Genomic DNA, 14039 nt, shown 5'->3' with positions numbered 1-14039 from the left:
ATATCTCTCTTTGTAAATGAGGAGGCAGAAACTACACCATATTCAGCTTTGTGCCTAACAGTTCTTCACACCGTGGGTAGAATTCAAGAAACACAATTAGACATGACTTATCAAATGGTGACTGGGCTGGGCTGAGACCACTATGGGTGTGAATTAAGACCTCAGCCCACAGCTTTCCTACACTCAAACTGACCCAAACATTAAAAAAAAAAAAAAAAAATTTGTTTCAGACAGTCAAAAGTGAACTCCTATAGCTGAGGACTTATTTAAATAGATGTTTTAAAAATATCCCCGAAAGGAAAGCCTGATCTAGGCATTTCATATTGCTATTCTGCAAAATAAAAATCAAGTGCTGTATCCCAATATACCACCAACTGTGTCTTCTGGGTTACCAGAGATAAATGCTAACAAGGAGTAAAATCCAGCACCTTCCACCTTATTAATATGTAAAAAGGCTGAAGTCACATCTGTGCTGAGATCTATTTTTAGTGGACCCTACATACTAAAATCCTAGCCTTGATCTCTTAAACTATCAAGACTACCATAAATGTTTGATGATGAACAAGCCCATAAAAAGAAAATGCATAAAATGAATAGACAGAGTCAATGCGTGCTCTGCCTTTTAATTACTGGTGGCTTCTGCTAAAGTCCTGCTCAGGCTGGGTGCGGGCAAAGAAAACACATCAATAATTTGGTGTGGGAGGGGATGTATTGCAAACAAATGCCTCTAACACATGGTTATTTATGCTCTGAAAACCAGATAGAAATGGAGGGAGAGTAGAACATACCAAAAAAAAAAAAAAAAAAAAAAAGGAGGGGGGAGGGTTAGAAAGGGAAAAAGAAAGAGATAAATAAAAGCATTCAGGACACAAAAGATAATGTAGAACAGTCTGGTTTTATTACTTTCCAGTAATAAAGAGCCTTTTCCTTTTTTCCCTTTTTTTTTCTTCTTTTTCTCTTTTTTTTTTTATAACATACATTAAGTCATGAATCAGATGTTAGGGGATGTGGAGATGGAAGGGAAATTGGTGACATCACAATATTTTTACAACTTTACAACAAATATAAATCTGAGTTGGTTGTGTCTACCAGTGGCTAGCAGGGGTGGAAAGCAAAGGCACACTCAGGTTTATGGACCCTCCCCCCACACACAGTGGGGAAAAAAACGAAAGGGGGAAAATACTTAAATGCAGAAGACCTGCTCAATACATATGGGCATTTTAGGGTTAACACCGTGACGTGATGGGTTATGGGACGCAGGAATGTGGAAGATCAGTTTTGACACAGATTGATGTAACACAACTGAGAAGGGATGCCCACACCCCGGGAAGAGCTCACAGGTCTGTATGCAGGTGGGCACTGCACCTTCAACACTCTAGGGAGTCAAGCATGGGGAGAAGGTAGCGGGGTGATGTGTGTATATATACCCACAACCTTCCTAATGTTTGCACTTCGAGAGAAAATTCAAGGGAAAAAACAAGATCTCAGTTTCTAGAAAAGACTTCATGGTTTCAGGGTATACAGTTCATAGGATGTGACCACTGAGTCTACTAAAAAAACCAAACCCAAACAAAAATATAACAACAACGACAAAACCCTACCCTGAACAACAAAAGAGCTGGGCCTCACCCTCACTACACACTCAGGCAATCATCATTTTCTCACTAGCCAACTCAAAATTGTCCTTGTCAAGTCTTTTTTTTTTTTTTGCAAGTTTTTTTTTATTAAGAAAAAACTAAACCCAGAAGATCAAATTGGAAATGAGACAAAGAGACCACCAAATAAACTGTTTAGCTGTTGAACAAAACAATAACAACCAACAATGCTCAAGTTTTACAGTATGTTGACAATTTTTTGTTTATGATAGAGTAAACAAAAGTCCCTTCTTGCGTGTTTGGGCAAACGAAAACCAAGGGGAGAAAAACACGCATCCTCCCCTCCCACCCCCTACAAACAATAACAACAACAAAAGGATACATTTTCTAAAAAATTAAAAATCTTTTACCCTAGTCAACATTTTGCAGCATCCATTGTGGTTGGCCTTGGACTTTGAGTTACTTGTTAATCACAGCAGGGACCAGCCTGCCTGCATCGACTTCCACGTCATTTCTTTGTGTGCACTGCACGTGTGTGCTGAGCACATGGCTTGGAGACCCCTCCCCGGTGGCTACCTGACCGCACGCAGCATGTTCTCCAGCAAGTGGACACAACAGAAATGAAGGCTGGAGTATTAGTCCTTTTCCTGCTGGCTAATGAGGATATCACCCTATTGAAATGATTTGAGAATACAAGGGACACAGGGAGCTCTGGAGGAAGAAAGGGGTTTGCCACCCACAACACTGGGGTCCATGCTTGGCAGCAGCATGGCTGAAGGGTGGTTTGAGTTGGCACGACTAGAAGGAAGTGTGAATTAGAGGGTGTGGTGTCCCCAGCTTTCCTGGGCTATGGGATTGTGACGTTCACCACTGCATTTTTCTTCCATCTACTTGACTCCAATCTCCCAGAGGGCTGGAGTGGAGGTGGGGGAGGAAGGGTTAAAATAAATATCTGCATTTCTTTCGAAAGGGGCAAAAATTTATCATATTGACAGCTTACAAGTGTACACAACTCAGGGTGTAAGGCACAAATTTACATGTGGAAAACAGGCTATTCACAGATGTAACCCCACAAAAAACCCGTGTGATCAAACCATTAGCTTATGCAGGGTAGCAGCCGGCATATTAATTAGTTCACACCGTTTGTGGATTTTGTCTGCTGTCTCACATGCAAGGTGAAATGAGATGGCGGATCACAAGCTGGTGCCTTCACAGAAAGTAGTAACCACTGACAAAGCCATGTTGTCAGCAATGGGACACGGAGGATGTGCCGTTCCAAAAGTTTCTCTCCTGGTTGCTTTAGAAGTTAGGATCTGGAAGGACTTTTAAGCAAATTAATTTTTTGCATGTTATAGGCCAGAGACCTGTCCTGCAAGTTAACTGATAGATTTGAATAAACATCCCCCTCTTAACTCTTTCCTTTAGCTAGAGGTCAGAGAGTCCAAACACAAAGCTCAGAATTCCAGCTCCAACTTATTTACTCAGTGAATTTATTGTAAAAATAAACTCAATTATTCCAGTTAATGGATTTCACGTTAAATAGTTTAACTTTCAATGGGCTTTCTGAAGAGCTGTTCATAGGATGATATGTGGAAGAGTCCTTTCCTTAAGGAAAAAAGGGTGAACAATAAATAAGAGTTACTTGCGTTAACGGTCACGTTATTCATTAAAAGAGAGGAGGAGCAGAAATCTATGACATAGTTGCCCAACATGGCATTCATCTGCTATAACAGAAAGCTGTAACACTCGTGGCCATTTCACAGTATCTGCGCATAGTAAACTTCTGCCATTGTTAAAGTCTGAGTTAGAATTATCAATGATTATTTTTTTGTCTTTTTAATTTTCACAAATTTTTTAAAACATATCTGTATTTTGCAGGTTGGAACGCTAGCCCAGTTTGGCAACGTCCCATGCAGTCATGGACAAAATGTAGTTGCTGTTCACCTCTGTGTGTGTGTGTTTTGTGTGTAAGTGTGGTGTGTGTATGTGCATGGGTGAGTATGTGCTTTTGGCTCATGTTTGTGATGATAATTTAAGTCTTTTGTGAGTCCAACCTGTTGTAGGGTGTGAGGGAGAGTGAAGGAAGAGAATGGAGGTGAGTCCTGCAGTTGCAAACCTTCACCAAACCACATGGCCCATTTTTTGAGAGTATCCCTATGTCCCAGAGAGGAGGACCCAGAATCCTCAGCTTTGCCGTGGGCCATCTTGGTCTGGTGGGTACTCTGAGGCAGTTGAGAACCTTGGGGAGCTGAGCGGGCGCCTCGCCTTTCCTGCTGGTTCGACACCTGACCCCCTCCCCCTGGGATTATGTACACGCGTCATTGGGCTTCATGGATGTGGAAAGGGGAGCAAAGGAAGGTTTGGGAGGTACGTCCGGCTTTAGCGAGGGAGTGCGCTTCAGCCCTGACCGCGTCAGTGAGTTGTAGGCATTGAGGCTGGGCTGCCTCGAAACAGTCATGGCCTGGCCCGATGGCTGGGAGCTGTGCACCTGGATAGAGTCCACCCTCTGTGGGGCGGGCGGCGGGTTGTCTCCCCTGCCAAAGCTCTGGTTTCTGGAGAGGTGGGAGGAATTGGAGGAGTTAGTATTGTTTCTTTTGAGAGTGGTGGCCTGGTGGCTTCTTGTGAGTGAGTTCGTGGGGTAGCTCCTCTTATAGTCAACCCCATAGGAAGAGGAGTGGTGCATTTCCAGCCGCTTGCTCAGGCCATTCTGAGACAGGGAGGATCCTGGAGGGCCCAGGGAGGCTTCCCGCTGTGGGACTTTGGGGGGAAGGCTGTCCAGGTTCTCCACGAGGTTCACCCCATGGTTGGGACTCTTGCTGCTGAGATGCTCCTTGATGGTCTTATACTCCAAGGTGGCAGCCTGGTCCTCCAGCACCATCTGGGCCACCTCGCTCATTTTGGGCTGGTCCACGTACTCATGCTGGTAGCTCTGCTGCGTGATGGGCAGGACCACCACACTGGGGATGTGACTTGGGGAAGCCCGGAGGGGCAGGTCCGTGGGGATCACAGGGGAGGCCATGGGGGGCATGTCCTTCGTGCAGGCATTGATGAGGTTCTGGTTCCTTTCCCACTCACGGCTACCACGGCTGGGCTTTCGCTTCTGCTGCAGTGTTGGGGTGGACTCTGGGGTGGGCAAGGCTGCCAGGTCCAGGTGGTGTTGGTCAGCCTTAATGAGCATCTTGGCTGTGTTGCTGGGAGTAGCGAGCTTACCATTGTGCATGAGTGGTGTGAGGATGGCCTCTGGCTTTGGGTCTTTGGACTGAGTGTCCCCAAAGAGGCCGCTGAGCTTGGTCACACTGCTCATGGAGCCCCGGCGAGAGTGGGTGAGCTCCTTCTCCTTACGCTGCACCACTGTCACGTCTTTGCGCCGGTGATCACAGACGCAATACACGATGATGCCCGAGAAGACGGCCCCCATGACAAAAGCCAGAATGACTGCAATGGCCAAGAGGGTGACAGGAACCAGCTGGTCATGGCCTTTGAGGTAACTTTCCCGAATCACTCCTGCAATAGACATCATATATGGTGTTAAGAAATGAAGCATACCACTAGAATTATTTTTGTTTGGCATTCACCCTGTTAATTAATAACAGTAATAAGTGACAACAGCACCTCTGCGTAACTTGTCTACAAGGCACAGCTTGCCAAACATTAACTAATTAATCCTCCTGAAGGCCCCTCTGTGAAGTGTGTAAATAGGCCTCATTTGTTTTTTGTGTTCTGAAAAAGTGTTTTTCATTCTCTCAAGTACACACTCTTTCTACTGTGCTTCACTCCTTGAAATACAGCAATTATTAATCTTTAAAATTCATTTATCCCTCTTTCCCTCTTCATCTCTTTTTAGATCTTCTCCTCAAAGATAACCCAGATATTTTGAGTCTGGAGGAAGAGGCAACACTTTTATGCACATTTTTGTTGTTGATGTTAATTGCTGACTCACGATGACCCCGTGTGTGACAGAGTAGAACTGCTTTTGGAAGCAGATTGCCAGGCCTTACTTCTGAGGTGCCCCTGGGTGGGTTCTAACCACCCACCTTTCAAGTAGTAGTCCAGTGTCTAAACATTTGGACCATCCAGGGACCCCTTTTATGTAGGTTAAGGGAACAAACAGCCCAACTCTTCAGGCTTCCACCAGAAGCCTCTTCTGAGGACCTCCTTGTGGGCACCCTGGCCTCTGTCTGAAGATAAACTACGTTTACATTTCAAGCAACCAGAGGAAAGAGAGTATGTGTCATTCATAGCGAAAGAAAATAGCTGAAGTTCACAGATTACAAGTGCTTATGTTGATTTTACATCACCCCTCCAAAAACGACCACGCACACTCAATTTCAGGTAAATATGCCTAATATCTCAATGAAGCTCCCTCCTTACTGGAACTGAAAGAATATTTAGGGGAAAAAAAAGACCATTTGGGGCCCTGAAGTGGGTTTGAGAAGTGTCAAGTTACATTATTACGGCTGGAGTTTGCTGTCACGGTGAACTAATCTCTTCAATTTAATAAAATTATGTGACTACACCCGTCAATAATCTTACACTACATTAACCAAGGTACTGCGTTTCTGAAGAAAGTCGCTTACCCGTTCCTGCTTAATCAGCCACCAAGCTGAGAGATTTTAATCAAATGCAAACACTGAAGCTTTTATTTTTTAAAACCAAGTGAGAATACACATCACAACTGTCAGATCTTAAATGCTTGATGCAGTAGCTAAAAAAATAAAATCTCAGATACCTCAATTCCTGCCTCTGGAGAGTGAAAGAACACGAATACATTAGAGGCACTGCATGGGCTGAGGAAATGTAAACACTGTTCCTATTATGGAACGATAGCAAGACAGAAAATGGACCTTCTTGGGTCTCCGGAGATACATTTTTCATCTACTAAAATCTACTCTTTCTGGAATGTGTTTAATGTATTTTACTGGCAGATATCAGTGGCACAGAATTAGAATGACATGAAATAAAAATCTCTACCCCTTCCCAAACCCACAACATGCAACCCTTAAACTTCTGCCAGAATGCTTTCTTATGTCACAGCCAAGACTTGAAGAAATGCAGCTTTGCCACGAGGGTTTTTCTGCTAAAATATTTTGATTACTGAAGAGATGGTTTTCAAACCCAGAAAGCTTAGCCCGAAAATTATGTTCTCTTTCTCTCCCTTTCTCCTTTCTAAACTGTCCTCCTTCCTCCCCTCAGTGGTGACATCACCGTTGGTTGCTGTGGAAATGATTGTTCTGTGACAAAGGGTTTGTGACTTTAGGTGGGGAATAAATAGAAGCGGGTATCTCTCAAGAAACAAAGATTCTCTGATGAAATAATTGCCCTTAGTAATGAAGGGCAACCCAGGCAATTCACCCTGGAGAAAGAGCGTGGAAGATGGTAAGATAGGCAATAATTTCCAAATGTGTCACTTTTCAAATATTTCCAGAGTTATCTCTGTGAATTTTAAGGGGTAGAAACTAAGAAGCAAAAAACAGCAGGGAAATTCGGCTATAACTCACACCTTTTCTGTGGTGGCGCTCCCCAAACTGCGGGGTGTCTTGCATTCAAATGTTTTTATACCTAGTCACCAAGGAATTGTGCTAATGAAAAATTCTTCCTTAAATTTGCATTTCCTTGTTGTCATGCTAAAATAGCAACTGATTTTCTTTCAATTTTTATTATGTGTGGGGTTCTATTGAACATCATTTTTAACCACCTACACATAACTGCACCTGTGAATAAAATGGGTTTAATTTCCCTCATTGACTTGGTGAATTCAGTAAAGTCTAAGGTAGGTTAGACCCCACCCATTGTCAGTACTAGGTACATTTTTTTTCAGGGCAGTGGAGCTTTTCCAGGCATCTATATACATGGGGGCTGTGTCTTCCCAATAAATTATGTAGTTGTAGGTAAAAAAAGTATCTACAATTAGGAGAAAGATGTGGCAGTCTGCTTCTGTAAAGGCTTACAGCCTTGGAAACCCTATGGAGCAGCTCTACTCTGTCCTACAGGGTCACTAGGAGTCACTATCAACTTGACCACAGTGGGTTTGGTTTTTTGGTTTTGGGTGGTATAAAGGTTAACAGGTGATGCTGCTAACGGAGAGGTTGGAGGTTGGAGTCCACTCAGAGGCACCTTGGAAGAAAAGCCTGGTGATCTCCTTCTGAAAGAACAGCCACTGAAAAGTCTATGGAGCACAGTTCTACTTTGACGCACATGGTGTCGCCATAAGTCAGAATTGACCGATGGCAACTGTTTTTTTCTTTCCTAAATTTTCAACTAACTCTGGCGTTCTACCATTGATATTGACCTCTCAGCTTAAGAAAGGATAAGACTGTAGCAATCATCTGTTTCATTCATTGTTTAATTGGAAAAACTGCAAAATCTTCAAATTTTCACAGCTTCTAAACCCTCCTTTAAGTTGCAAATTTCATTCTTGCATGTCTGAGGGTTCTGGGTTACAACGTCCTTGGCTACCTTAACCCAAACCAAAAACCAAACCCGTTGTCATCAAGTTGGTTCTGACTCATAGAGACCCTATAGGACAGAGTAGAACTGTCCCATCCTGTTTCCAAGGAGTGGCTAGTGGATTTGAACTGCCAACTTTTGGTTAGGAGCCGTAGCTCGCTGTAGCTCTTAACCACTGTACCACCAGGGCTCCTCAGACTCATGGAAATCAATTGCTCTTTCACTGGGATAGGCTGTTTTTTTTAGTGGGTGGCATCTGAGTTCAGGGTTTCAGTTGTGAACATGTCAAGTAAGATATGACCTTTGAGGGAAATGGTGTCTCAGACAGATTTTTTTCTCGTCTCATTTTGTTATGTAAATAGTGCCCTTAAAATCGTTTCTGCTTCTCTTCAGCTTTTAGACATCCACAGAAGCAGGTGGCTCCTCTCATCTGCTTATACAAATTCAGAAATCCCATGTCCAAAGTTAGAAACAGATCAGACAGCAAGATGAAAGCACAGTTCAAGATTTTTGAAAACACCTTCCAAATTTAAAGCTTTCTGCTTATATCACAAAAGAGGACAAACTAACATTCATAAAAATGATCAAATCAACCTTGTGACATTGGTTACTGTGAAGGATTGAAAACATCAGACTTGACTGAGAGACCCTAGGGGGTGGTGCAAGCAACACTGGAGAATATCTCCAAAGGCTTGGGCTCTTATACTCCCATCTTCTGGCTGGGTGACCTTTCGGCAAGTGACTTAAGACCTCTGGGCCTCAGTTTTTTCACCTGTAAAATCTCCAAAACTTGTTGCTATCTAGTCGATTCCAACTCACAGCGACCCTATAGGATGGAGTAGAATTGCCCCATAGGGTTTCCAAAGAGCGGCTGTTGGATTTGAACTGCCGACCTTTTGGTTAGCAGCTATAGCTCTTAACCACTGTGCCACCAGGGCTTCTTCACCTGTAAAGTGGGGTTAAAATACTTAATCTTACTGCCTTACTAAGTTGGGACTAGGTTATGACAAGAATCAAATGAAATGAATAGGAAAGAGCTTTAAATGATGTAGCTTGCTGGGCAAATCTAAAGGTCAAAAGAAGCCACAAAGTAGAAGTGGTGTGTTAGTGGCTCACAGACGGCTTGAGAGTGATAGTTGCAGCTGTGCCATTTGATTCTATTTGCTATTAGTCTCCTGGGAGGGAGACAGAACTTTTCTTTCCAGCTCCAAAGCTTTCGTTGTCCATGTGGCCAAAGAGATGATACGTTGAGGCAATGTAAGGAGAATGTGCCGTGGGACACTACAGTTGGATTTTAGAAGTTTTCAGGACTGCCTATAGGTCCCGAATGTTTAAATAAGCAAATCAACAAAAAAGGGAAATTCTGAGCAAAACACAGTGATTATAGTTAGACTCCCAGTGGAGCAATAACTCTAGAATCGGCTCCTTGAAGGCAGGGATCATATTTTATTTGCATTTATGACCCTAGCCATCCCCAGGGGCCTTAGTCAGGTACTCAATAAATGATTGTTGAATAAATGGATTTGCAATACATTATAGAGAACTTTTTAAGTGGGCTTTTAAACTTGGTGGGTCATCTTTGGAGTGATTATCATCTTGCTTTTGAAGTCACAGAAATAAATTATTTTTTCAATTGTGCAGCAGAATTTTAATATTAGCATCTATCAGGCAAATCAAAAGAAATCTATAAAGGTGCTCAGAATTTGTTCAGAGCAATAATAAAAGAAACTATTTTAAAAATGAAAAGAAATTTGTTCTTGGATGATTCCAAAAGAGATGATGAGGGTAAAACGGGTTATTTGCAACAAATGACTGCTCAGGTGGAGTTTAATAGTTGGAAACAAACATATTCCTACAAAGGGCACAAGCTGGAGCTGGGACAAGCATCGGCTGCTTCAGAAGCCCCATGGAAACCCTTGGGAGGTAGAAGGGCTTTGTGTGGTGGAATGGCTCCCCATCCCCACTGCAAGGGGAAAAATCAGAGCTGGTTTTTCCACCCTGGGGTGCTGAAATGCCTTGCCTTACCAACCCCAAGGCCCCCTGCTTTCACCAATTGAAAATGGGTCATTAGTAATGAAAACAGTACCTGAAAAATCCCTTCGCATTGATTCATTAACCACCAGCTATTTCTCATCAGTCATGAGGTGCTAAATGGTTATTCTTTCCACTTTCCTATTGCAGGAAGCAAGGCACACAATGGCTCAGAGATTTCTCTGAAATCATGTCTTAAATTGGCAGAAGTGAGAAAGAATAGACTCTACTCTTTTTCTGAGGTAAGGGAGTTTTCAGACTCTGGAAGGAGGTCTCTGTGGAAGGTTTGAAGTTCTTTAGAGGGCAACGCAATGAAAAGATTACTAACCATTCCACCCCTCTAAAACAAAAAAAACCAAACCCAGTGCCATCAGGTTGATTCCAGCTCATAGCGACCGTATAGGATAGAGTAGAACTGTCCCATAGACTTTCTGAGGAGTGCCTGGCGGATTCGAACTGCTGACCCTTTGGTTAGCAGCCCTAGCACTTAACCACTACACCACCAGGGTTTCCTCCGCCCCTCCAGGCCCTGCAATATGTAATTCAAAATTAGAACAATTCTAACCTGTAAAATAAGAGGAATTCCAACACCATTTTGACTTTTCCTATGATGACCACATCAATGAATTGTGAAATATCAAATACCAAATTCTTTTTTTAAAAAAGTAGTTTCTGGTAGCCCTGCATGAGGGTTCTCTATGATTGCCTACACTCTGTGTGGGAAGCCTAGCACCAGGCTCTGGGTCAATGTGCTTCAGAAATGAGGGCCCTCCTAACTCAGGGCTAGACTGTGGTTCTCCTGGTATATTTACTATCTTTCTCCTGGTTTAACAAGATCTGGTCCAGCCATCCTTGTGGCTGCCTTCAGCCAACATTTACTAAGCACCCACCCAGAACCCAGTGCCGTTGAGTCGATTCTGACTCATAGCGACCCTACAGGACAGAGTAGAACTGTCCCATAGAGTTTCCAAGGAAACTCTATTACTAAGCACACTCTACCTAAAAGCACCATGCCGGGTGCTGGGGGTAAGTGAGCCACAAAGGCTGTGGTCCATCAGGGAGAAGGTAGGCTCACACACAAGCACATCCGAAGTGTGGAAGTGCCAGGAAATGCATTGCTTCTGCTGCAATAGTGGGCAGAGGCTTTACATAGGCGATGACATCTGAGCTAAGCCTTAGGATGCATGGGATGTCTTTCAGCTGGAGCGGAGAGGACAACAAGATCAAAGAAAGGTATGGCGAGAGGAACATGTGGTCTGCATTTAGTAATGGCTGATGGTCTAACTCATTTCTAGTCTCATTACACTTTGCTCCCTAGTCACCGTGCCATGCTCACTTGCTTCCATTTTTTCACACAGGAGGTTCCCTCTGCCTGAAATACACCTGCCCCACGTTTTCGTTCATCTAATTACATCCTCCAGGTCTCAGCTTAAAGAAAGAGGTCTTCTGACTCCCTCAGACCAGGTTAGCACTTCCTTCTACGAGTGTCCCCAAAGTTCAGAATGTCCTCTATGCTAAAACATCACTCTTGGGATACTTGTTTTATGCTCGCCTTTCTCACCTACACTGCTCTAGGAGGAAGTGATGGGCCATGAATCCCCAGGCATAGTAAGTGCTCAGCAAATACATGTTAAATAGTAAGTGAATGAAGGAATACATACTTGTACAGGAAAAATAAGAGCTAGAGCCGGAAATACCATTTGGAAGTAGGCCATGAAAAGCCTTGAATGAGTAAAATAGAAGTTTAGAAGGCTTGTTAGTTTTGGAAGGAAAGTTCTTAATTAGTTTACCTAAAATTTCAAGTGTCTCTTCTGCCTGAGAAAGCTGCCTTTCAGTTTGCTCTGCTCCACGGGGAAGCCATTACTGAAAAACTCCTGGTTTCAAAGGTTCCAGATCTTTGCATCAAAGGCACAGCTACTCGACCTGAGGGGTCCCTAGGTGGTGCAAACAGCTAACACGCTCAGCTGTTAACCAAAAGGTTGGAGGTTCAAGTCCACCCAGAGGTACACTGTAAGAAAGGCCTGGTGATCTACTTCTGAAAAAAAAAAAATCAGCATTGAAAATCCCGTGGAGCAGTTCTACTCTGATGCACATGGGGATGCCATGTGTCGGAACTGACCCGACGGCAAATGGTTTTGGAGTCTACTTGAATTTATTATTACTGTTTTTAAAATTAAAACTCTCAGTCTTCAACTACACAAACTCCTTCTAGTTTACAGAGCTAGCTGGGAGATGTTATCTGTTATTTATCATACCAAACAATAAAGCAAAACAAACAAACAAAAAAAACCATAAAAATAAATTGCACCTATTAAGGTAAATACCAAGGAGCCCTGGTGGTGCAATGCCTAAGCCCTCAGCTGCTAACCTAAAGTCTGGTGGTTCGAACTCACCAGCAGCTCCTTGGGAGAAAAGGCCAGGCGATCTGCTCCTGTAAAAATTACAGATTAGGAAACTCTATGGGGTAGTTCTGCTCTATCCTATAGGGTTGCTATGAGTCAGAATCCATTCAATGGCCCACAACAACGACAACAAGGTAAATACCAATTATCACCTCAATTACCCCACTAAGAGTGAGGCCAGGCAGCTGATACCTCGAAATGGTTAAGTGTGCACTTTACCCCTCGGCACCGTTCACTGGACTGCCTGTGTCAGAGCTGCTGTGATATGATGGATGTGTCTGTCTCCATAGAGAAGTGATTAATAGGCATCTGTGCTAAGCGGACCCAGTGACCACAAAGACAACAAAGCCGCTCTGTGTCCTTTGGGGGAATATGAAAAGGCAAAAGGAGGATGGCCATTTCCTCCAACGCTGAGCCAGAGCGGGTTTGCGTTGGGTCTGAGAGCAAAGAAAGATGGCACAACACCAAGAAAAGCCCCAGAGTCAGGTCCCCTAAAAATAGCCTTTGATTCTGCTCTAGAGTAAGACAAGGCTGCGATTTCCTTGAAATCCTCATAATAACTTGGGTGAATGGAATCTAATGACCCAATTTTTCCTGTTTGAAAATCATATTGCTTGTATCACAACAAACTGCCCAGCAGTAGGATCATGAGCTGAGCATCCCACCTCTAACCACACAGGGCCTCCTGTGATCCTTAGTAAGAGGGGGAGAAAACACACTGGGGGTGGGGAAGCCCTAACTGGAGACAATTTATCCTCAAAGCCATACCCCAGACAATCGAGATGACCACACTGAAAGCGAAATGAGAGCTCTCTGTGGTTATCTGGGCAGGAAGCAGCCTTCTTCTTGTCTTACGGCCTAATGGGAGCCAGATGGTTTAGGAATAAACTGAAATGCCAGCAGCCATGGAAATGGGCTTAGAGTTTATAACTTAAACTTTCATTTTATTAAAAAAATTTTTTTTTTCTGGCAGGCTGAAGATTAAGTAGTGGGAGGGGCCATGGTCTTCAAGACTTATGCAGCCAATGACCAAACATGCCAAAGTACATGCAGCTTCCTGGCACTTTAATATTCCCAGATCAGAAACTATTTTAAAACTCCCATATTGAAATAATGCTTACTGTGGTTAACTGTGGACAAACCCACTTCCAGTTCTACCACCCTTGAGATTGATCCATTTTTTTTGCTGGGATACCATCAAAGCAGAAAGAAAAGAAGGGAGAAGAAGCATGAAACTAATTTGATTTCATATTTCTTAGAGAGCTGACACAGCTTAATTTCCCCCTGCCCCCCAACTCTGTGCCAATGTGAGCGGTTGGTTCACGGATCACATTCCTCCTCTGCTCTGCTCTTTTAAGCTTGACACTGCTGAGTGGAGAACTCCACCCTAAGCATGGGCTGATGTCTACACTGAGAGTCATGGTAAGATATTTTTTTAAAAGCCATTCCCTGGATTGTTGGTCTGTGGCTACATGTATGAGAACTGTCACTGTCCCTGTAAAGGTAACGATAATTTCAGATCGGCAAGGTTTCAGCAGAATTTGCACAGTTCATTTTCTTTCAA

At 43.4% G+C, this 14039-nt stretch overlaps 1 protein-coding gene across 3 annotated transcripts in view; it reads right to left on the bottom strand.

Moving 5' to 3' along the window:
* Positions 1–876: 876 nt before the first annotated feature.
* Positions 877–14039, bottom strand: part of SEMA6A (semaphorin 6A) — a 153042-nt gene continuing 139879 nt past the window's right edge. For all 3 annotated transcript variants that reach the window (XM_049873611.1, XM_049873612.1, XM_049873613.1), the window contains one exon: positions 877–5099. In XM_049873611.1, coding sequence (XP_049729568.1) covers positions 3901–5099 — 1199 coding nt within the window. In that variant the 3' untranslated portion in view covers positions 877–3900. The remainder of the gene's footprint in view (positions 5100–14039) is intronic.

This window comes from Elephas maximus, chromosome 2 (assembly GCF_024166365.1).
Source record: "Elephas maximus indicus isolate mEleMax1 chromosome 2, mEleMax1 primary haplotype, whole genome shotgun sequence".
In the NCBI taxonomy this organism is placed as follows: domain Eukaryota; kingdom Metazoa; phylum Chordata; class Mammalia; order Proboscidea; family Elephantidae; genus Elephas; species Elephas maximus.
Note: the sequence above shows the minus strand (reverse complement) of the source record. Positions and strands in the feature narration are given on the sequence as shown.